The sequence below is a fragment of the Myotis daubentonii genome, chromosome X (genome assembly GCF_963259705.1).
Source record: "Myotis daubentonii chromosome X, mMyoDau2.1, whole genome shotgun sequence".
Classification (NCBI taxonomy): domain Eukaryota; kingdom Metazoa; phylum Chordata; class Mammalia; order Chiroptera; family Vespertilionidae; genus Myotis; species Myotis daubentonii.
In genome coordinates, this window is record NC_081861.1 from 39,627,610 (window position 1) to 39,651,536 (window position 23,927).

At 37.7% G+C, this 23,927-nt stretch overlaps 1 protein-coding gene across 3 annotated transcripts in view; it reads left to right on the forward strand.

The window, feature by feature from the left end:
- LAMP2 (lysosomal associated membrane protein 2) overlaps positions 1 to 23,486 on the forward strand; it is a 46,168-nt gene extending 22,682 nt beyond the window's left edge. The window contains exons 7-9 of one of the 3 annotated variants that reach the window (XM_059679309.1): positions 6,497 to 6,560; positions 7,123 to 7,287; positions 20,840 to 23,486. In XM_059679309.1, coding sequence (XP_059535292.1) covers positions 6,497 to 6,560; positions 7,123 to 7,287; positions 20,840 to 20,982 — 372 coding nt within the window. In that variant the 3' untranslated portion in view covers positions 20,983 to 23,486. Of the gene's footprint in view, positions 1 to 6,496; positions 6,561 to 7,122; positions 7,288 to 9,592; positions 12,021 to 17,070; positions 17,565 to 20,839 lie in introns of those variants that run through there. The other 2 variants (XM_059679310.1, XM_059679311.1) reach the window with 2 other exon arrangements.
- The last annotated feature ends 441 nt before the right edge of the window (positions 23,487 to 23,927 follow it).

The window sequence follows — 23,927 nt, forward strand, 5'->3', positions numbered from 1 at the left end:
ACCAAGGGCATGTACCTAGGTTGCAAGTTCCTCCCTGGCCCGGGCCCAGGTCAGGGCTCATGCAGGAGGCAACCAATCAAAGTGTTCCTCTCACTTTGATGTTTCTCTCTGTCTTTCCCTTTCTCTTCCACATTCTCTAAAAATCAATGGAAACATATCCTCAGGTGAGGAGAAGGAAGGAAGGAAGGAAGGAAGGTCGGTCATATCCTATGAAAGACACTTCTTGAAAATGCCTAAAGTTGTCATTTTTTCATGGTAAAGGGACTGGAGTCCGTGTTGATGAAAACACCTTGGTGGCTGTGGTGACTGGCAGTGGCTGCAGCAGCAGGGTGATGAGGCTGGTGCCTTCCCCTGATCAGCCCGGTCGACTCCCATAAAGGGAGGCCAGACTGTGGCTTAGGCCCGCTCCCCAAGGGGAGCAGGGAGCAGGTAGTAGGACATCCCCTAGGGCTCCCAGTATGTGATAGGGGGCAAGCTGGGCTGAGGGACCCGCCCCCCTCCAGTGCACAAATTTTTGTGCACCGGGCCTCTAGTCCTATATAATAAAAGGCTAATATGCAAATCGACCAAATGGCAGAATGACTGGTCCCTATGATGCGCACTGACCACCAAGGGGCAGACGCTCAATGCAGGAGCTGCCCCCTTGTGGTCAGTGCTGGGAGCGCCACTCAGCCAGAAGCCAGGCTCATGGCTGGTGAGCACAGCGGCAGTGGCAGGAGCCTCTCCCACCTCCACAGCAGCACTAAGGACCCCTTGGGGGATGTCTGACTGCCGGCACAAGGGCGCAGGCCAGGCTGAGGGACCCTTTCCCCCAAGTGCACGAATGTTGTGCACCGGGCCTCTAGTATATATATATATAAAACCCTAAGGGACCATTAGGACCAGACGACCAAATGACCGGCTGGTAGCAATAATGCACACTGACCACCAGGGGGCAGATGCTCATGCGGGAGCTGCCCCCTAGTGGTCAGTGCGCTCCCACAGCTAACCTCCCATGGCCGGCCAACCTCCCGCGGCTCCTCCCCCTTGCTGGCGGCCCAATCGGCCTGGTCAGGACTGGGCGAGATGGCCCCAATGAGCCCTGATCACCAGCCAGGCCGAGGGACTCCACCTGTGCGCAAATTTGTGCACCGGGCCTCTAGTATAGATATAAAAAATAAAGTAATATCCCTACTATTTTTTCTCTATTATTGGTCAGAAAACTCTCATGTTTGTGTACTATAATATATTAGGCATTTTGGAAGCTATACTATTTGTAATAGTACCAGTAATAACAGCTACATTTGAGTAATTGATATCGATAAGGCTGTGTATAAATACTTTACATGCATTAATTAATTAAATCAAGACAGTTTATAATGGCAGCATTCAGGTTTTTGTTCATATTTGTATCAACGTCTGAATCTTAAACAGTTCCAAGTTAAACACACATTTTCTACTTCTTGCTAGCATAAATGAATCATTGGGAACCTTTATTTTCACCTTTTCAGAAGCAGTTATTATTCCCACAATTTTTAGAGGGGTGTGTGTGTATCTAAGGGATAGGAAAATAGTCTTGACATCTGATATAGAAAAAGTTAATCTGTTATTATTTGTTTTATATCTGAACTTGGTTTCCTGAGCCTAAAACCTTTTTTTCTCTCTGAATATAATGCCAAGAAACTTAGGATTATATTAGACAATTACATTTTAGAAAGGTTTACAAAAATCTTCCCTTTTCTAATATTCAAATCATTCCTCTGTTATACTACATACTAGGGCAGTGATGGCGAATCTATGACACATGTGTCAGAGGTGACACACAAACTCATTTTTTTGGTTGATTTTTCTTTGTTAAATGGCATTTAAATATATAAAATAAATATCAAAAATATAAGTCTTTGTTTTACTATGGTTGCAAATATCAAAAAATTTCTATATGTGACACAGCACCAGAGTTAAGTTAGGGTTTTTCAAAATGCTGACACGCCGAGCTCAAAAGGTTCGCCATCACTGTACTAGGGGCTCAGTGCACGAAATTCATGCACTGGGGAGGGGGGGGTGTCCCTCAGCCCAGCCTGCCCCCTCTCACATACTGGGAGCCCTCAGGGGATGTCCTAGTGACAGCTTAGGCCCGCTCCCTGCTCCCCTTGGGGAACGGGCCTAAGCAGCAGTCTGGTCCCCCTTTGTGGGAGGTGACCGGAATGATCAGGGAAAAGCACCAGCCCCATCACCCCACTGCTGCAGCCACTGCCAGTCACCGCAGCCAGCAAGTTTTTTTCAACAACACGGACTCCAGTCCCTTTACCATGATAAAATGACAACTTTCTTTAGGCATTTTCAAGATGTGTCTTTCATATAATAATAATTTCTTTATTATTTTTTTTATCCTCACCTGAGGATATGTTTCCATTGATTTTTAGAGAATGTGGAAGAGAAAGGGAAAGACAGAGAGAAACATCAAAGTGAGAGGAACACTTTGATTGGTCGCCTCCTACATGAGCCCTGACCTGGGCCCCGGCCAGGGAGGAGCCTGCAACCTAGGTGCATGCCCTTAGTCAGACCCTGCCATCGGCATGCCAAGGCATTATCCACTGAGCCAAAGTGGCTAGGGCAGGATATGACATTTCTTAGCCCTCCAGCATTGACCTTCGTTTCTTTCGCCAGGAGTGTGGTGAAAAACCCTAGATCACCTTTTTGGATTCTTATTACCCAAGTTACTAAGAATATTACCAGTGGCATACAGGGAGCTTAACCAATGAGCGGTCAGAAAAAGTGTTTCCTCTGTAGTTCACACCAATCGCTGGCGGCTGCGCTGTCCTGCCCTGCCTGCAGTATGCAAATTAGCCACCATCTTTGTTGGCAGTTAATTTGCATATCGCACTGATTAGTCGATGGGAGGCGTAGCGAAGGTACAGTCAATTACCATGTTTGTCTATTATTAGATAGGATATGATCAGTGAATTACTATTAAAACCATTTAATTACACTTGTCCTTTTCAATGTGGTAAGAGCAGGCCTCCCCAGACACATCCTCTTTTATTTTTAAAAATATTTTTTATTGATTTCAGAGTGAGGGGGAGAGAGAGAGAGAGAGGGAGGGAGAGAGAGAGAGAGAGAGAGAGAGAGAGAGAGAGAGAGAGACATCAATGATGAGACAGAACCATTGATTGGCTGCCTCCTGCATGCTCCACACTGGCGATCGAGCCTGAAACTTGGGCATGTGCCCTGACCCGGGCATGTGCCCTAAGCTGGAATCAAACCATGACCTCCTGGTTCATGGGTCAACACTCAGCCACTGAGCCACACCAGCCAGGTGACACATTATCTTTTAAAGTTGCATGGTGATTATACTATAGTCACTGAGAATAAGGAAATTAATATTTTAGGTTTATTCCCTTTTGAGGGATTGAGTTTGATCTTTCTGTATATGGTAAGATCCTAAAAGGACCATGGTTTCTTCTGACTCTAATGGGAAAATATTTAATAATTACAATATTTAATTTGCCTAACAGATTATTTTAAAGTGCAATCCAGAATAGTTCTATTTTAACCATGCTACAGGCACTTTGAAAATTCAGGAAAAACCTGTAATGTCATTAGAGTTCAGTGGGGCCCATCTCACCTTCATGATAGATGCTTCCAAAGGAGAATTTATTGAATTCCAGTGTATTATTTGCAGGATGCTATGGTGGGATACGAAGAAGGCATATATTCTCAAGGTGCCCACAGTTTAGTGGTAAAGATAGAAATAGACAAGTAATTACTGTTTTGAGGAAGGCCTTGAATGCCATGCTGAAACTTTTGAATTTGATTCTGTGGGCAATAGAGTACTGTAGAAGGTACATACAAAGTGAGATGAGTGTTAGACCAGAGGAAAATACAAGGTGCTATGGGAGTACAGAGGCCGGAGTGGTTAACTCTGGCTGGTGGTGAGTTAGGAAAGCTTAATGGAATAGATTACATTTGAGCTGGACCTTCAAGGATGGGTCAGATTTGTACACAAGGAGAGTGAGTACAAAAGTACAGGTTATCTCTGGATAAAGGAACCCAGTCAAGACCAGCCAAGAAAATGAGGCATGTAGCATGTTTAGTAAAAGATATATATGGAATAGTGGTTGGGACAAATTATGGAGAGCCTTGAATGCTGAGCCAGGACATAGCCTAAGCAGAGGAGAGATGTGAAGAGGTGGTCAAGTCTTCCTTTATGCTTCCTTCTGAAATTTCTGAGTCTGCCCCCTCGTTTTCATTCCCTACTGCCTTTGCCCTGATTCCAACTTGCATGACCTCATACCTGGACTATTCAGTCTTCTTAATTAATCCCTCTTCTTCCTCCCCTCCCTCAATGTTCTGCATCGGCTAATCTTCTTGAAGCACATCGCTTCCTCAGAAACCTCCAGTGGTTCTGTTTTGCCAATAAGATAACATCTAAATCCCTGGCAGGGCAGTTAGTTCTAGCCTCCCTCCCTGACACTGTGCAAATGTAACCTGCAATCCAGCTTTGTTTCCTTCGTTCCCTTTTCATGAATCTCATGCTTTCCTCATCTTGTTTTCTGTACACAATCCAGTGAGGTAGGAGATAGGTAGTAACCAGCACACAGGCTCTGCAGCCAGACCTCCTGGATTCAAATCCCAGCACACTGACTCCTAACCATATAGCCTCTGGGAAAGTTACTTAACATCTCTTCACTTTGATTACCCCATCTCAAAATGGGGTGGTGTAATTATTCAATGAAGCTTCATATGTAAAGTTTTAAGAACAGTGCTTAGCACTTAGGAAATTCTCAGGTACTAGTATATTTGTGATTACGCTTATTTTTTTAAAATTTATTTTTATTGATTTCAAAGAGAAAGGGAGAGGGAGAGATAGAAACATCAATGATGAGAGAGAATCACTGATTGGCTGCCTCGTGCATGCCCCTCACTGGAGACTGAGCCCACAACCCGGGCATGTGCCCTTGGCCAGAATCGAACCCAGGACCCTTCAGTCCCCAGACTGACACTCTATCCACTGAGCCAAACCAGCTAGGGCATGATAACACTTACTTTCTACCTTTACTCATGTTGTTGCCTTCTTGAATACCCTTTTCTGTTTGTTTTCTAATTGAATCCTACCCAATTCAAATGGCCCATCCTTAAGCTTGCATTACTTTTGCTCCTCCCTTAGTTGGAAGTAATTTTTCTCCTTTTCATTTTCATAACTTAATCACTTTCTTTTTGTAATGTGGTTATTTATGTACAATATATATATATAAATTTAGGTCTGTTAATTGTTTCATATCTGAACTTGGTTTCTTGAACATAAAACCTTTTTTCTCTATGGAATATATGCCGAATAATTGAGGATTATATCTAATTATATTTTAGAAAGGTTTACAAAAAATATTTCCTTTTCTAACATTCAAATCATTCCTCTGTTATAGTACCTATATGGCCAGTGAATATAATATTAAATTCCAAGACCCACTGGAACATTCTAAGACGCCCCCCCCCCAGGGGATGTTTAAAACTACATATAGTACCAAACTCTATATATACTGTGTTTTCTCCTATACATACATACTGATGATTAATTTAATTTATAAATTGGCCATAGTAAGAGATTAAACAATAAAATAGAACAGTTAGAACAATATACTGTAATACAAGTTACGTGAATGTGATTTCTCTCTCTACAAATATCTGGAACTTTCCATTTAAGATTTGTGTACTGGGGTTGATCATGAACAACTAAAATCGTGGAAAGTGAAACTGCAGAAAGCAAAACTGGATAACGGGGGACTACTGTATTCATCTTATCTTCCCTGGCAGATTGCAAACGGGGCAAGGGGTAGGGCGGAGGGTGCAGGATTTAAATCTGGTTCATTTTGCTAGCTCCCTGGAGCACTTCAGTATGTTACCTTGTACATACTAAGCACTGACATAATTGGAATGATGGGCTAATCAGATGAGTGCTTCAGAAAAATAATAGCAGAGAAGGAAAGCTTGAGTTTGAGAGGCTGAAAGGCAGGGAGCTCAGTTAGAGGCTATTATGATTCAAGCTAGAGGTGGGGAGGGCTTAGCAAGTGACAGGAGGAATAAAATGGAGGAAATGAATTGAGTGTCTGAGAACCATATCTCTGGTCCAAAAATTGGAAACAAAATGCAGAGGGAAAGGGTTTCTGTCCCATTTTGTATTTTCTACTTAGTTACAATTTTTTCTAATATTAAATTCCAACACCCACTGAAACATTCCAAGACCCCCAGGGGATTGCATCTCTGCTGAGCACAGCAATTAGACCTGTAGAATAATACTTTATGTTGAATAGAGTTTTAATTCATAGTTGTATCTTTTGGGTAATGGTATTTGATTGATTTTATTCTGTAGAAAGTAACTACCTGTAAAATTATTTGCAGTATAATATCAGTTCCAGCCTGTATATCTAGTCAGCTGTAATAGAGATGAGCTCTGTAGATTCTCTAATATGAAACAGTCCTTATGATGTGTTGATTAACTGCAAACTCATTTTTTTAATAGAAAAATGAAAACCGATTCTATCTGAAGGAAGTGAATGTCAGCATGTATTTGGTTAATGGCTCTGGTAAGCAAAATATTGGCCTCAGGGTAAAGAGTGTGTGTTACACTGAAGGAATAGAAACCATAATTGTCTTGTTACCAAATAGTGCCTTACCTAATGGGACAGAAGATTTTGTGTGAAAAATCATACTTTGACTACAACTTAAAATCAGTAACTTAGAACTATAGTAGTCTATCTTTTGCAGTATACCATATTTTCAAATCATGGTGGGTAATAGTTAAGGATGTGACTGATTTTTAGACTATAGAAACATCTATAGAAAAAGCAGGGAACAGTGACATAATGAATAGAATTAGTGAGTTGATTATTACTATATTTTAAGGTACAAAATGTTGAATCATTATATTATACACATGAAACTAATATCACTAACATAATATTGTATACCAACTCTACTTAAATTTAGAAAAAAAGGAAAGAAAGGGAATCTAGTGACGGAAAGAATTGCTTTTTGTAGGTAGACTTTGTACCCCAAGCTCTTATACTTCACTGAAAAATTCTGAGTTCAGTCTCACTTTTTATGTTAATAGGATAAGATGTTACTAACGTATTTTTTTCTTTGAAGTTTTCAGCATTGCAAATAACAATCTTAGCTACTGGGATGCCCCCCTGGGAAGTTCTTATATGTGCAACAAAGAGCAGACGGTTTCAGTGTCTGGAGCATTTCAGATAAATACCTTTTATCTAAGGGTTCAGCCTTTCAATGTGATAGAAGGAAAGTATTCTACAGGTAAGAGTCAAACCAGATTTATTAATAATTGATGGTCTTATGTTGACTTTTCCTTTGAGTCATGAATACTTAAGCATTGAACTAGAGAAATATAAACTCGCCTCTCGACTCCATGGAAGAGTTCTCAAAGCCTTGAGCAAGTTGTGTCACTCTATATTTGGCTCATCATTTTGCTCAACGTAGATTTTTGTGTGATCTGAAAACCATTTGCAACAAACTTCTTAAAGCTAAAAACTGATAAAAGCTTTACATGAGCTAAATTTACGTAAGGTAGGGACGTTGCCCCCAGGTTTTAGTTTGTGAGAAAGATGGCACTTGGGAACAGCAGCTTTGAGCATCTGGCTTCTGCCTTGGGGCCATCTTCCAGCTGGAAACATTTTCATACTTGAATAAAAGCATTTTGGTCATATTTTGTTGAGACAAAAGATTATGGTAGCAAAGCCTCAAATATCAGGAACTATGCTTTGGCCAGCCAGAATGATCTGGAGAATTTAAAAATCATGTGCCAGTGTGAATGAGCCCTTTTGAAGATCTACTCAGTCCTTATGATAGTGTTTATCAGATTTTTAATGAAACCTTTGCAAGCGGCTCACTACAGTGTTTATATGAGTATGAAAGATGCATTTGGCATTACAAGATTAAAATTTGCATGAAGGAAAAAGTACATAAAATTCCTTAATTGACTTGCCCTTTTAAACCCTTTACCTAAAATTGTTGGTTTGTGGATTGCAGCTCTGCTGAGCACAGCTATCCAGTCATCCACAGCATTTTTAACTATTAATTCCATGGTTTAGAACAGGGGTGGGGAACGTCCAGCCTGTGGGCCGTATAAGGCCCACGAAATCATTTGGTCTGGCCCTGCTGAGGCATTAGGGTGAATTAAATAAATATTTGATCAAATATAGCAGGCTAATTTTTAAGTTGATAATTTTGTATGGCCCACGAATGTTATAAATATCCATCTGGCCCTTGGCAGAAAAAAGGTTCCCCACCCCTGGCTTAGAAAAAAATGTAGAAGCTGTGTTTAAAAATCAATATGCTCTGAGCAATTCAGCTACTTTTGCAGTAGTGCTGAACACCTAGCCTGACTTGGTTAGGTCACAATAAATTGGGTTCTTCGCTCTACTACCATTCTTGCGACAAGAGAGGTTAATCACACTTTAAACTTTTAAAAACATTTATTTTCCCTTTTGTTTTTTTTTCTTGTTTACTTTAATTATTTTGATCCTTTAATGATTTTCTTCTTGAGTCTTTATCTAGCTCCTCTACATTATTACCTTAATTTTAGGTCGAGATATGTGTTTAGAATTTAAAGTTATTTGCAGTATAATATCAGCTCAAGCCTGTATATCTAGTCAGTTGTAATAGAGATGAGCTCTGTAATTTCTCTAATTTGAAACTTTGCTGTTTATGTGCATATAATTTAAAATCTCACCCAAAGGAGTATACAACATTTAATATAAGGGTAGGCAAAAGTAGGTCTATAGTTGTGAGTACACGAAACAGTTTATTCTTGTATTATTATTTTGTATTTTTCCATATGAACAACTGTAATCTGCTTTTGCCAATCCCTGTCTTGATGATGAATGTATCACCAATTTGTTGGGCTATGCTCTTGACTGTGGGTGCCTATAAATACAACACAGTGGTAATACATGACTCTATAGGAGAAAGAAATAGACTTGTAGTAAGGTAAAAGAATATTGATTGGATTTTACTGGATCAGACTACTCCCTAGGAAAAGAAAAAAAATATTCTATGGACTGCCAATCCTGACCAGATTGATAAATGTATGATTAATGTAATAAACACACTCAAAGTAGTAAGAGGTCCCAGTTTCTTGACTTTTGCAGCCACTAAAATCATGTACTCTAAGCCAGGGATCCGTATACTTTTCTATAAAGGCCCAGACAATAAATGTTTAAGGTTTGAAGGCCATATGGTCTCTCTCACAACTAGTCAGCTCTGCTATTGTAGCACAAGGACAGCCATAGGCAATAACCAAATAAAACTTTATTTGTGGACACTGAAATTTGAATTTCATATAATTCTCATGTCTCAAAATATTGTGTTCATATATATGAATATACATACAATCATATATGAGTGAAAGAACAAATGAGTTTTAGGATTTTAATTCTAGAGAAATCTATAATATTCTATAGCTTTATCTTTAAAATATACTGTCTTAATTACTTAAAGTTGAAATTGTAAGAGCACTTCTGACTTTTGAGTCAACATCTTTTACTTTTAGACATTCTTTTTTTTTTATTATACTCATTATTTGTTACACACTTTTTCTCACCTACAGCCCAGGAGTGTTCGCTGGATGATGACACCATTCTAATACCAATTATAGTTGGTGCTGGTCTTTCAGGCTTGATTATCGTTATAGTGATTGCTTACCTAATTGGCAGAAGAAAAAGTTATGCTGGATATCAGACTCTGTAACATTAATGCATATGTGATCTCTGTTCCAAAGTAATAAAGCAAGTACAAGTTCCAACATGCAATACTATTCAATTTAAGATATATTTACTTTTAGTTCTGATCTTAGAACCAGTGGTATGGGGGATTTTGTACTTAAATAAATACAAACACCCCAAAACTATTAACTACAAATTGGTCATGTGAATTTGGTTTTCCTAACCAAGGCATTTAAATCTGTTGTTTCTTCAGCCAAAGGCATGTGCAAAATCACCTGGATTATAGGTTCTGTTTTATTTGATTGAATTAGTGTTTCAGTGTTTTTACTTTAGTCATTCTGACTAGAGATATACAGTTTAGGAAAAACAGGTTTTTAAAAGAGATTTGTTTTCTTGCATGTGGTTGAATTGAGACAGTACATTCTACAGTGGATTTGTACTTGCTCCCTTTGCATTTTTTTCTGTGATTTTGTTTGCAGGTTAACTTAGCTGCTTTGACATTGCTATATATTTGACCTAATAGAGATATGGCAGTAGATGTGAACAGTCTAATATTATGTTCTTAGCAATGACTGCTTTCCTAATGCTTGTTGAATACATTTGTATTTAATGTGGCTGTAATGACAAAAGATGCAAAGCTTTTGAAATTTTAGAATAGGTGTTAAGCTTATTGTTTAATCCCTTCTAAAAAAACCTAGATATTTCAATCTTTTAAATTGCAAGATACAAGACTATTCCAGCTGAGCATTTCAATTTTCTAGGTGCTTTAGAGATAATTGCTAGGCAGTGCCAATTTCGGGCCTTAGTCATTTTACCTGTAAATTGGTCTCTACCTGCAGAGCTAAAGTTAATGTAGACTTCCAGTGTCCTTGGTGGTAGTAGTATCTTTTATTCCTTTTTTATCTTTTCTTTTCCTTAAAGAAGAAATGCCAGTATGTCTTAGAACCTAGAAAAGAAGGGCACTTATACCTATAAAGTAACTTGCACATAACCCAAAAGTCTCAGTCTTCTCCATTAAAATGTTTGGGGTTTTTTGTTTTGTTTTTAAGAGTTGTTCTTTGTTTCCAGCTTAAAGTGATTGCTACAACATATACTAATTTGGCTTTCCTATTTAAATGGTTATATGCTAATCAAAACTTACATTATTGTTGTTCATTATGGTAGAATCATTATTAATTCATGTATTTTGTGTTCAGTTTTGTCCTCTGGGGAGATGCACCAGTTGTCCATCTACCGTGAACCACCTAATGTTTATATGAGAAAGCAAAACATTTCAGCTTCATAGTTAACATATCAAGTATTTCTTGCTATTTCTAGGTGTTTTTTATTGGAACGGCTGAGCAAATATTTAGAAATTGTTAATATGCAGCCATATACCAAAGGTGCCTGAGTTTTTTTGTGGGGGGGGGGTAGGAGATTGTATACCCCCATTCACTACAGAATGAGATATCTGGGTTCCAAAGTATTATTGATGTTGAATTAATTTGGTAGTCTAACTAAAAACACACACACAAGCAATTGCCTGTAAGCATATATATGTCTATAACTATCTTTCGAGTTATATTGGAGTGCTGAATATTTTTTCCCACTTAAATTTGCTCTCTGTTTAGAGTAGCCTGAAATTCTTACTGGCTCAGAATCAGATTCCTGATCAACCCCTCTCTTAAAGCTACAATGAGCTGCATTGCCAGCTTAAGGCACTTCTAAAAGACAAAAGACAAAAATATAAATCTGATTTTTAAAAATTATTTTTTATTTAAATAGTATGTTAGTGTAAGATTGTTAACCTTAAAAGAATGGATAATGCTTATAAGAACGTAGGTCTTAGATGTTTCTCACAAGTCAAAACAAAGCAGCTATTAAAAAAAAGAGATTAAAGCATAAGTGGGTGGCACTGGCTTAATGCTGTTAATGTTTCTAAAAGTTTCTACATTAAATTATATATCTGATTCATATGGAAATATCTCTAATTAACACTGTTTTCTAGAAAATCTGACTTCATTGAATATTTTTGTATCTTACGTGGGCCAGTTTATATACGGTCATTTAAGCCACATGCTCTTTGTATCTTTTGTAGTTTCATTTGGGTTTACACCTTGATGGTCTAACACTCTATGGTTCTGAGTGTTTTTCATGTGTTAGCATTTATATAAAGAAACTGGTCCATGTAAATACTTCTCATGTTTTTCTTTCAAATGTTTAAGCCACTAGTTGATGTATGGTATTTCTCTAGATATTTGCTTGTCCATTTGCTCCACATATTGCTTCTAAAACAAACAATAAAGGTTATTTTATTTCTTAAGGAAATTTGCTCACATTATTTCCCATTGGTTGAAGTCAAGATTTTGTATATCACATAATGTCAATTTCTCCCAAAAGGAAAAACTTTACAAATGCTTAGAAATAGAACTAAATTATTTCCAAAATGTCCTGTTGTGTTATTATCTGGAAGAATGGTCCAATACATGGGTCTCTACTGATGCTGGGCTGGCTACAGTATAAGAATCACCTGGGAAACTTGTTATAAAAATTCAAGTTCCAGGCACCATTCCTAGAGTATTTAATATTTAATTTAGCAGGTCTGAGATAAGATGTGTGTGTGTGTGTGTGTGTGTGTGTGTGTGTGTGTGTGTGTGTTCCTCAGCCAGATCTGGTGTGTAGCCAATTGTGGAACCAGCAATCAAGAATATTCATTTAAGCCCTAGGTGGTTTGGCACAGTGGATAGAGCGTTGGCCTGCAGACTGAAGGGTTCCAGGCTTGATTCTGGTCAAGGGCACTACCTTGATTGCAGGCTTGATTCCCCAGTCCTGGTCAGGGTGTGTGCGGGAGGCAACCAATTGATGTGCCTCTTTCACATCGATTATTCTCTCTGTCTCTCCCCCTCCCTTCCGCTCTCTCTAAAAATCAATGGGAAAATATCCTCAAGTGAGGATTAACAACAAAAAAAGAATATTTATTTAATATTAAAAAGCATCAGAGTATCTTGTGCATTTTTCTCAACTCCTAAAATGAGGCTGATATTTCATATCTATACATAGCAGCTGTACATTGCAGCCATATAATCCAAACTATTGATCTGAACCAAAATAGGATTGTGTGCGATCTCTCACTCTAAAATGTTGGAACCTTAGTTTATATCTCACACACACACAAACACACACACACACACACACAGAATTAGCAATCTGGCTCATAACTTTCCTCTGGATTACCCAGTTAAGCCATGTGACTGCCAGTTAATCATCATAGCTCCCACCTTTGCTACTAGCTGCCATGTCACTTTGGCCAAGCTGCTTAACTTCTGGGGTCTCGTAAAGTTGAAGGCTTTATTTCTCTATTTCTTTTGAATGGTAGTTTTCCATGTTAGTGAAGATTTGAGTATATTTACCAGTAGAAGGAATCTGATAAGAAGCTCCTTGTTATGTATCAAGAACATAACTTTACATACAGTGTAAAATACACCATCTTGTTTCTTTTCTTTTTTAGGAGGAATTCTTATAAGACACATATTTTCTTTAAGATTATAGCATTTCATCTCTGTTTAGGTAGATAATGTTAAATTGGCTTGGGCTCATCTTTCTCCCACCCATTTCCTTATCTATTACCGTGGTAGCTAACTTTCTGCATCAAAATTGCCATATTTTGTTTTTGAAAGTAGTATAGACATATTTGGGTGATACTCAATAGCTAGTATCTTTTCAGATTCATGTTATATAGTTCAGTTTGGTTATAGATCTAAAAGATATATAATTTTAAAAAGATGTCACATAAGAATGTAATTCCTAACACTGACTTTTACAAAGAGAAATTTGACACAATTGATTTTAAGAGAAGTTTTTGATTTACAGTTTTTAATAAATGTGTATCTCAAAAAAATGTGTATCTCAGCTTTCCAACTCACACTGAATATTATTTTTGAAAGATTCTGAACAGAAATTTGAAGATAACAGGTTTTTTAAAAAATTTCTTTATTGATTAAGGTATTACATATGTGTCCTTATATCCCCATTACCCCGCCCCCCCAATCAGGTTTTTTTTAATCTACAAGAAACTTAGTTGAAATTTCAATGCCTATGAATAGTTTATCTTTAAAAATCTTAATTGCTTCTCTGACTATTAAACTCTTCCAAAAATACACTTTTCCTTTTCCCCAAAATATTTTCAGTACCGTCTCAAATGTACATTGGGCAAATTGATCAGTTCAAAATGACTTATAGAGTGCTCGCTTTGGCAGCACATATACTAAAATTGGAACAAAATGACTTATAGAATGAGATTTTCTTTTCTTCAGGATGTGATCCTATTAAAATTCCTGTTTTACCAAAATATCTTCCCATTACTTAAAGAATCCTTAAAGGTTGAATGCACAAAATCATTATTTATTATAAATTAATACTTCACATGCTAATTGAGAACATTTTAAATAAGTGACAGCATTTAGAAAGATCTTTGTAAGGGTGGAATTGCCTTTTTGATCTACTTTGGGAATATTTGTCTTACATGAAAGCTTTATTAGCACTATTTATGAAAACTGTTTCAGTACTAGGTCAAATAGCCAATTTGGGAAAGATGACTATGAATCCATTGCCAGGATTAAAAATTAATCTACTAATGAATTTTTTAAAAACCCAAGTTATATTAAATCCAAGGCATAATACTATAAGGTGTATGCTACCTAATAGTTTATGTGCTGGGTGATAATTTGGGAAATGGAAGGGGATGAGTTAACTGGGTGCTCTTAACAAACACCATTTATTTACAAGTCACATCTAGCAACCTTTATCTGGATGTTTAATAGAACAGAGAAGCAGGTAATAAAGATAATTGAGCTGGTAGCCACAGTTGATGTCATAAAGTCCTAAACTCCAGGACTGCATCTTGTTCCGAGTTACTGCCCCAGAGGCTAGCCTGGCACATTTCTTAAATACAAGCACAATCAGAATTGCCTTGCAGCCTGTTCATTCTTATTTTTGACACAAATTCTAATAAGTTTAATTATCTGATTTATACATCCCTGGTAAATTGCAAGCTAGGAGGAGATCTAGGGCATTAAGAGTCAAGGAAATGGAAAAATAGTAAGAAGTGGTGATTCAACATCTCATCCTTCCCTTTTTGCAAACGCATCCCTATCTGAACCACTTGTTCCTTCCTTTCTCCAGTCTCAGTAAGTTTTCTTTTCCTGGTCAATGCTTCTGGAATCCCATTTCTTCTACCTCTTAGGAAACCTTGTATTCTTCAGCATCTCCAACCTGTCAAATACTAATGGCCCTTTCCCTCATCCTATAAACACCTTGAAGATATCACTTCTTGACCCCATATCCCCTTATAATTACCTCCCTATTGTCCTCTCTGTTCTCCTAAACTTCTTGAAAAGAGTATTGTGTGTTCCCCATCCCAAGTTCTTGATCTCCTTCCAGTCACTCCTTGTTCATTCCTAAACCTGCAGCAATTTGACTCATAGCCCTCACCTTCCATATTGCTAGATCCAATTGCAATTTTTCAGACTTCGCTAATATTTTACACTATTCTCCCACACTACCCAAAACTGTTTCCTTCATTGACTTCTGTGGCACTATTTTCTATCTGCCTTTTCTACTTTTTCCCCCTGCTCCTTAATCCCTCAAATAGTGGTGTTCCCAAGGGCTTTGCCTCTGGTCCTCTTTTTACTACTTTCTGTCACTGAGAAATATCTTTGTCTGTTGTTTAACTACCACTTAGGTTCATCAACCACTTGACTCAGACACAGGTATTTTAAACTCAGCAGATCTAACACTGAACATCCCCATCTTGCACATATCCCTCTCCATCCTCCCCCATACACAAAATTTAAAAAATTAACCCCCACACAAAAATAACTACAAACAAAACTGAAATGCATATATTCTTCCTCCTGTATTCCCTATCATTAACTAGCACCGGTATCTACATAGCCAGTCACTCAAGCTATGTGTGGAATTGGAAACCATTCAAATTATCTACTCCTATCACACCTCTGACATCCATTTGGTCAACTCTGCCTTCTAATCAGATCTCTAGCTTGTCCCTTATGCATTTCCACTTTGTTAACCCAGTTTAGGACCATATTATTGGATATCTAAACTCTAGCAATAGAGGTGCCGCCTAACTTAATAGTACCAGCCTTCCATCTGCCATAACTTCCTGCCTAAACTCCTGCTGCACTTTTTTTTTTTTTTGGCTGTCAGTGTAAGGCCAAAACTACTAGAGCATACAATGCCTTTGCGAGCTGGTCCTAGTGCCCTTTTCCTACTGCTTTTCCAGCCAAGAGTACCTCTTGATCCGATGTTCTAGTTATGCCAACCTTTTTGCGTTTCCCCTGAAGTGCTACGTTTTCATACCTTCCTTATTTTTGTCTGTGCTGTTCCCTATACCTGGGGTGTCTTTTTCCCACTATCTGCATGGTTAATTCCTATTCTTCTTTTTAAAATTTATCTTTATTGTTGAAAGTATTACAGATGTCCCTCTTTTTCCCCCATTGACCCCTTCCACCCATCCCCTGCCCCAGACCTTCACTCCCCTATTGTCTGTGTCCATAGATTATGCATACAAGTTCTTTGGGTAATCTCTTCCCACCCACCCACCTCTGCCTTCCATCTGAGATTCATAGGTCTGTTCCATGCTTCTATGTCTCTGGATCTATTTTGTTCATCAGCTTATTTAAAAAAAGCTCCAGTGTCACTTCTTTTTAAAGTATGTTTTGTGTAACAAGGCTGAGTTGAGTATGCTTCTGAACACTTCCATGACACTTTGTGTATTGCCTGCCTCTATTACAGCCCATTTTAAAATTATAATCACTGATTTTCCTGTCTGACTCTTACACTGGACTGATCATCTTGAGACAGACAGTTATGCCACCAGGGCTAGTTTGCATCTTTTCCCACTATTAAATGACTCCAGATTGTTATGCAGTGAGTTCTTAGGTCTGCATAGTATCGTTGTTCACTTGGTTCATTTCATTAATACTTTACAACCTGCAGTATTCCACTGTGCTTCAACATCATAACAGTTTGCCTCTGAAGGCTCACAGCATGATCATCAAGGAAAGGCTAATTATATTTATCCATTATCTTCTGTTTAAGAAACCTGGAAAGCATGTGATCATTTTATATAACTTTCATCCAAAATGACTGCATTTTTGGGGTGCTTAAAAATGTGTGATTTTGTTACTTGGAAAATCACTTTTGTGGGACATCTCATTTGCTGGTAATGAATGCCAATGACTTATTACTTTGGTGTAAAAAAACAAATATGTGTTGAGAAGTGCTGTCATTTTAACTTGAAATTTACAGATTTGAAGTTCTGTCACTTTCTGTTTCAATTTCCTTTCTCCACATCTAGCTCAAGACTGCAGTGCAGATGAAGACAACTTCCTTGTGCCCATAGCAGTGGGAGCAGCGTTGGCAGGAGTACTTATTCTAGTGTTGCTGATTTACTTAATTGGCCTCAAGCACCATCACACTGGATATGAGCAATTTTAGAACCTGCAATCTGATTGATTATATAAAAATACATGCACATAAGAAGATTTTCTTGCCTCTTAATTTTGAAACATTTTGCTCCTTAAAATTAATTATTAAATCAGTGCTAGCATTTTGAGATAAATCTTTATAAATAAAAAACTTATGTTTGATCAGCTTAAAATAAAAAATGTTTTTGCTGATCCGGAAGATAAACTTGTTAAAAAGAACATTGGTGTGCAATATTTTAAGGTCTGTCTTAAGCCATGGCCAAATTTTGATCCTAAAATGCCTTAAACTTATTAACATGGTCATTATAAGAATAAAACATGTAGCTGTCTCTTAATAGAATTAATAAATACTATTTCACTACTAGCGTTCTGTTTCAATGTATAAGAACTATACTGCTTTAAACTCATTACAGTGTCTTTGCATACAGTTCATTAAATATTGATGTGGCATGAATGTCTATCAGATATACTCAAACTTGCTTTTCAGTTGAATGTCCTCAGGGCCATCAGCATTTTTTAGGTTATGTGACTTTTTGTTGATTTCTTTGAGTCCAAGTTACAGATGAAGTCAGTCTCTCAGGCTTGTGACTTTTACCTTCTAGGTAAATAATAGAACCAAAAGATCACAACAGAACTTAACCTGGCCTGAGAATTAGTTGTTTTTTTTTTTAATGTTTCCTTTTCCTCAATAGACACTGAAAAGATTCAAGCATATTTAACCACTTGCCTTTTTTTTCTTGTCTTTGGATGCCTGATTAGCATTGAAAGATGGAAATATTCTATGAACTAATTAGGACAGATTGTGTTGTGTTTCTGTACCTCATTTTGTTGATCTCTAGAGCATTAAAATCTATTTAGTGTTGTCATCAGACCGGCACCTATGAAATGTAAGCTAACAGCAATCTCAGAAGGGATGCAGTGAAGCATGCTTCTTCATGATTGTCTCTGGGGCGCAGAGCATAAATGGAGGGTAGAGAGAAGCTGTTGGCATTATTAAAATGCTTCAATAGGAGCTATTGATAATCCGCCCCTATTGAAGCATATTCCTTATTATAAGTGCAGCACAGACATTGAATGTAAAAACAAGAAGGACTCTTAATCAATAGACTTGAGAAGACTGCCACATTGAAATGATTATTTTATTCATTCTATGTGTATATTGGCTTGTTCAGAATTTCTGTAACTCACTTATTACGGTATTTTGGTACCCAGCTATCAGTCTCTGAAGGCTTTCATTACGTAAAATACAGGAAATCCTTTCAACAAATGCTACCGTAATTACTTAAACTCATATACTCAGAACCTTAGCAACTGTTTTTCTTTTTTTATGAATGACAAAAGTACAAGAGGAGTAAAAGATAAACTTAGAGGAAAATGCAAGTTATTTAATCATAAATCATACCAAATATCACATTTTATTAATTGCATTAGACTTATACTGGAAAAGACCTTAAAGATTATTTACTCTAACCCTATAATTTTACAGAAAGGGAAGTAACTTCAATGAAGTTACATATCTAGTGGTCAAGAAAACCGTTATTAGTATTTTGATAAAAATTGTCCCAGTGAAATGTAGTCACTGAATAGTAAAACTAGTTTAAACTTGAAATTATATGATTAGAATGAGGCACTTTGAACTTCTGTACTACTTTGAGTAAATAACACAGGATCTCAACTTCTTTTAAGTATTTTTAAAGCAGTGAATATTTGCTTTTTCAATAATAATAATAATAATAATAATAATATACTGAAACACTCCTATTTTGATCTCTATTTGCTACTTCAAAACCTAAACCTCCTTGGACGGGATCTCAAACATGGGAGGAAAATGGAAGAGAAAGAACACTTGTTGATCACCTGATGTGTATCAGATGCTTTAGAAATGCAATTATATTTAATCCTCAAATACCTTATAATAGGTATTATTATCCCCCTTTTACAGATGAGAAAAGTGAATCCAAGTTTAAATAACTTGACCAAGGTCCTTTAGTTAGTAATCGATGGAGTCAAGATTCAAACTCAGTTCTGTCTGAATCCAGAGCTCAAAATCTATGTGGCACACATTGCCTTCTGGGTGGTCCATGGAATGAACTGAAATGTATAGGATTCTTCTGTTATTCTTCCAGGCCACTGCTCAGCTAAATAACTGTATATAATCCTGTAATTACCTATTGCCTGTGTGAAAAATTTATACTGCATTTTTTTATCCTAAGTCCTTTTCAATTTAAATTTTATTCATACAGAGTTCTTATTTATATTTTAACTAAAGGCCTGGTGCATGGATTCCTACACTGGTGGGGGTCCCTTGGCCTGGCCTGTGGGGATCGGGCTGAAACTGGCTCTCTGACATCCCCTGAGGGACCCTGGATTGTGAGAGGGCTCAGGCCAGGCCAAGGGACCCCACTGGTACACAATCAGGGCTGTGGAGAGACTGCGGGAGGGCTCTAGGGCATGTCCGGCATGTCTTGCCCAGTCCCAATCAGTCGGAACTCAGCAGCAAGCTAACCTACCAGTCAGAGCATCTGCCCCCTTGGTGGTCAGTGTGCGTCATAGCAACTGGTCGAACGGTCAAATGGTTGGACACTTAGTATATTAAGCTTTTATTATATAGGACTAGAGGCCCACTGCACAAAATTTGTGCACGGGTACAGTCCCTCAGCCTGGCCGGTGATCGAAGCGTGAGCGTCTGACCTCTGGGCCCTGGGCAGCACCTGTGGTGAGCGCTACCAGACGCCACGGGCCAGAGCTCAGCATGGACCTCTAGGCTGCCCAGTGGTGCCACCCACTCACCTGCTCCACCATCCCGCCGGGGTCCCGCTCTCGTCGGGGGCAGGGAGGGGTGGGCCCTCAGGGCAGGCAGCGCCTCCACTGCCACCCACTGCCAGCACTGCACCACTGATGCCCACCATGTTCCGTGCCACCCCCTGGTGGTCAGCGCACGTCACAGTGAGCAGTTGAACTCCTGATCAAGGGGACAATTTGCATATTAGGCTTTTATTATATAAGACAGTGATGGCGAACCTATGATACATGTGTCAGAGGTGACGTGAACTCATTTTTTTGGTTGATTTTTCTTTGTTAAATGGCATTTAAATATATAAAATAAATATCAAAAATATAAATCTTTGTTTTACTATGGTTACAAATATCAAAAAATTTCTATATGTGACATGGCACCAGAGTTAAGTTAGGGTTTTTCACAATACTGATACGCCGAGCTCAAAAGGTTCGCCATCACTGATATAGGATGATAGTTGTGGCAAGGGAGAAAGGAAGTGGGGAAATACTCAGGCAGTGGTCTTAAGTGTAGATGATAGTTCTTTTCCCCAGTGCCATTGCATAATTAAACATCAAGTCTCCCCATGTTAGGCAAGCATGATTCTGTGTTTTGGACCTTTCCCCCTTCTTAACTTCTGCTTTGTGTACTGAGACATTTGGTGTGATCTGAGATGAACTGATGAGAGATATAAGGGGATCAGCTGCTTAGAAATCTTTGGGTGGATACAGAGAAAATAAGAGAATTGGGGTAATGTTCTAAAAGACTAACCTACATACACTTTCAAAATGCTTGTTTGCTTGTTTCTGCTTAATTTCATTCCTTACTAATTTCTGTTCTTGCTTTCTGTCCTTTTCTAACAGCTGAAGAATGTTCTGTGGACTCTGACCTCAGCTTTCTTATTCCTGTTGCAGTGGGTGTGGCCTTGGGCTTCCTTATACTTGTTGTCTTTATCTCTTATATGATTGGAAGAAGGAAAAGTCGTACTGGATATCAGTCTGTGTAGCCAATTAAATTTAGTGCAACTGATTGAGATTTGCAGACTAACCTCAGTGAATTGCTAGCTAACTTGGGCATGAGTAGCACTTACTTAAGAAAAAACAGTATTAAGACCCATTTCCTTTGTTTTTCTATTTTTCCTTCCTTTGTTAAAGTATAATTGAAAGAAAAAGTGTGGCTTAGAATATGTTTTTTTAGTAAGAAATAATTTTAAGCCTCTGGATCTAATTATGAAAGCAGCATGTCTACTGAAGTATAATTTTATATGTTGCCATTACTTGTATTTTGCTACGTTGACATTATTTGCAGAATCAAAGCTGTTAGAGAATTTAACTTGCTTCAGGAAAGAAATTCAAGAAAATAATGAATTCATTTTCATGGGAGGCAAACATAAAATTTGGTTCATAATAAGACTTCCTTTCCCAACTTCCTGATCAGAATTACTTAAATCTGTGTTTTTCTGCTAGTTAAAAAAGGAAGGAAAGAAATGGCTTCACAAAACTGTGTTCAATAGCAAAAGTCTGGCTCTCTTCTTCACTGTTAGTGGCTACTATTTTTTAATGAGGATGCCTTTTTTTTTTTCTTTTCCTTTGGAGTTTAGAATATACTGATTATACAGACTTGACATTTATGCCAAAGGATGAAGTAAGATCTTTGGTTTTTTTTAAAGGTGTTGATATAGAGTGGGTTATGGTTTTTTTAAGGTTATGATTTAGACTTTTTTTCCTTTAGAGCCTTAACTTGTTCAGAAAGTTAATCCATCATTAAAAACAAACGTCTGTACTTTGTGTGCCTCCTGTACTCTCCCATTCCCTATGTGAATAAGTTCTAATGGATATTTTTAATGTATTTCTTTCTTTCTTCTCAAAGCAGCAAGTGCTGACTCTAGTCTAGAGGCTAGTGGGCCCTGATGTGTCATCAGTTAGATGGCTGCCTAGCCAAAGCTGGACTGGGATTATTCTGTAAATTTGTTGATCTCAATATAGATTTATATCCTTGTAGAGACCTCTAGCTTTTGGGGGTAAGATTCTAGTCTAGAGACTACTCATCCCAGTATCTATTTGATTGGCAAGGCTGTTGATTTCCCTTTGATTTAGAAGCACTGTGTGGTATTTCTCTAGGGCCCAAGTAGCTGCTTTGCACACCTGTTGCTAGTATAAGGCAGATGTTTATTTTATCAAGCTATTTTTCTCTATATGACTAAAAACAAAAGTTTCCAAAGATCTGCCTGCACTTCAAAAATGTTCCATGGAATAATTAAGCTTAAACCTCAAGTTAGTTTGTTATTAAATCCAAGGATCAAGTCCCCATCTACCTCTCAGCGCAATGCAGATGCTTACCACTGTATTGTTGCCATTAACTGCTGCCAGAACTCTGCCAAAAACTGGAACTATAACACTTTTTTAAAAAGAAAATTCATCAACATCTTTCTTTACTATCTTACCATATGTGCATCTCAAAAGCATATTTCCAAACTGGAGCAGAAAGTCAGATTGCTCAATCACTTCTCCCTTCAAACACTCTAGTTCTGACTTGCAGAGTCAAGCTCTCCCCTATTTGCTAAGTATATCAAGAATGTTTTCTTGCCCTAGCCAGTTTGGCTCAGTGGATAGAGTGTCAGCCTGCAGACTAGAGGGTCCTGGGTTTGATTCCAGTCAAGGGCACGTACCTGGGTTGCAGGATCTTCCCCAGCCTGGGCCCTGGTGCAGGAGGCAACCAATCAATGTGTTTCTCTAACATCGAGGTTTCTCTCTATGTCTTTACCTCTCTCTTCCACTCTCCCTAAAAATCAATGGAAAAATATCCTCGGGTGAGGATTAACAAAAAAGAATGTTTTATTTTCAAATGTTCTCCTGTAAAAACAATTGCTTATTTGTTATTTGGCCAAAATGAAGGCACCATAAAGAACAGTGGCTTCATTTCAATAAACATTTTTGAGATAATTAGCTAGAAGCCAGGTTATTTAAATCAGATTGTGACCTTAGTAAGTATAGGAATTGTAAATTCAAATACATTCAAAAGTATAGGTTTGTTTAAAAGTGTTCTACTCTTTGGGTAGGGAACTAATACCACTATTTCTTCATTAAGTTTCATGGCTTTATTTTAAATAATTACCAAATGTGTGTTTAATCTTGTTGAGAATTAAGTTTAAAATACAAAATATTAATAGAGGGTTAAAACAAACACTGCTTCAACTCCAATAAAATACAGGAAGCCCCAAATCTGTGATATGAGTGTTCAGTTAGCTTTGCTTATTGAGTTCATTTTTATATCAGTACAACAGTAGATCAGACAGTAGGACTTTGAGCTTGTGAATAAAAAGAATTGTTTTTCACCTAAGCTTCTTTGGAAGAACTGATGCTTGCGGCTAACTAAAGTTTTGGATATATCAATTTAAGGAACTAATTAATACCTGCAAAATAAAGCATACTGTGGTACTCCTGTTCGATCTGATATGTGTGATTTTTATAATCAATGGATTATAAAATAATAAAGATCATACAATTCATATCACTGTGGATAACTTCATTTATATTCATATACTTGGCCTTAAGAGCTTGGATTGATTTGTGTAATCTAAGTTCCTCAATTTCTAGTCTCTTGAATTGTCAATAGGAATCATATGATCTCATAGGTCTGCAAATTAAGTGCTATCATTAAGAAGGCATTAGAACCTTTAGTTCAGATACCTCAAGTATGAGGGCCTATCTGATCATGAATATTCCTAGAAAACATTCTGAATCAAATCTGGGTCTGGCAAATGTAACAGCTTCTATATAAATGTACTTTTAGCGTATATCTATCTGCATTGATGAACTGTTTTCATTGTTGAAGTACATGCCATCCTGACCAAGATACTGGTAGACCTCAGTGATGTGGCCAGGCAAAGGAAGAGCTATCCATTTTCTGAAAATGTCTTCAAATTCCTTACAACAGTGGTTCTCAACCTTC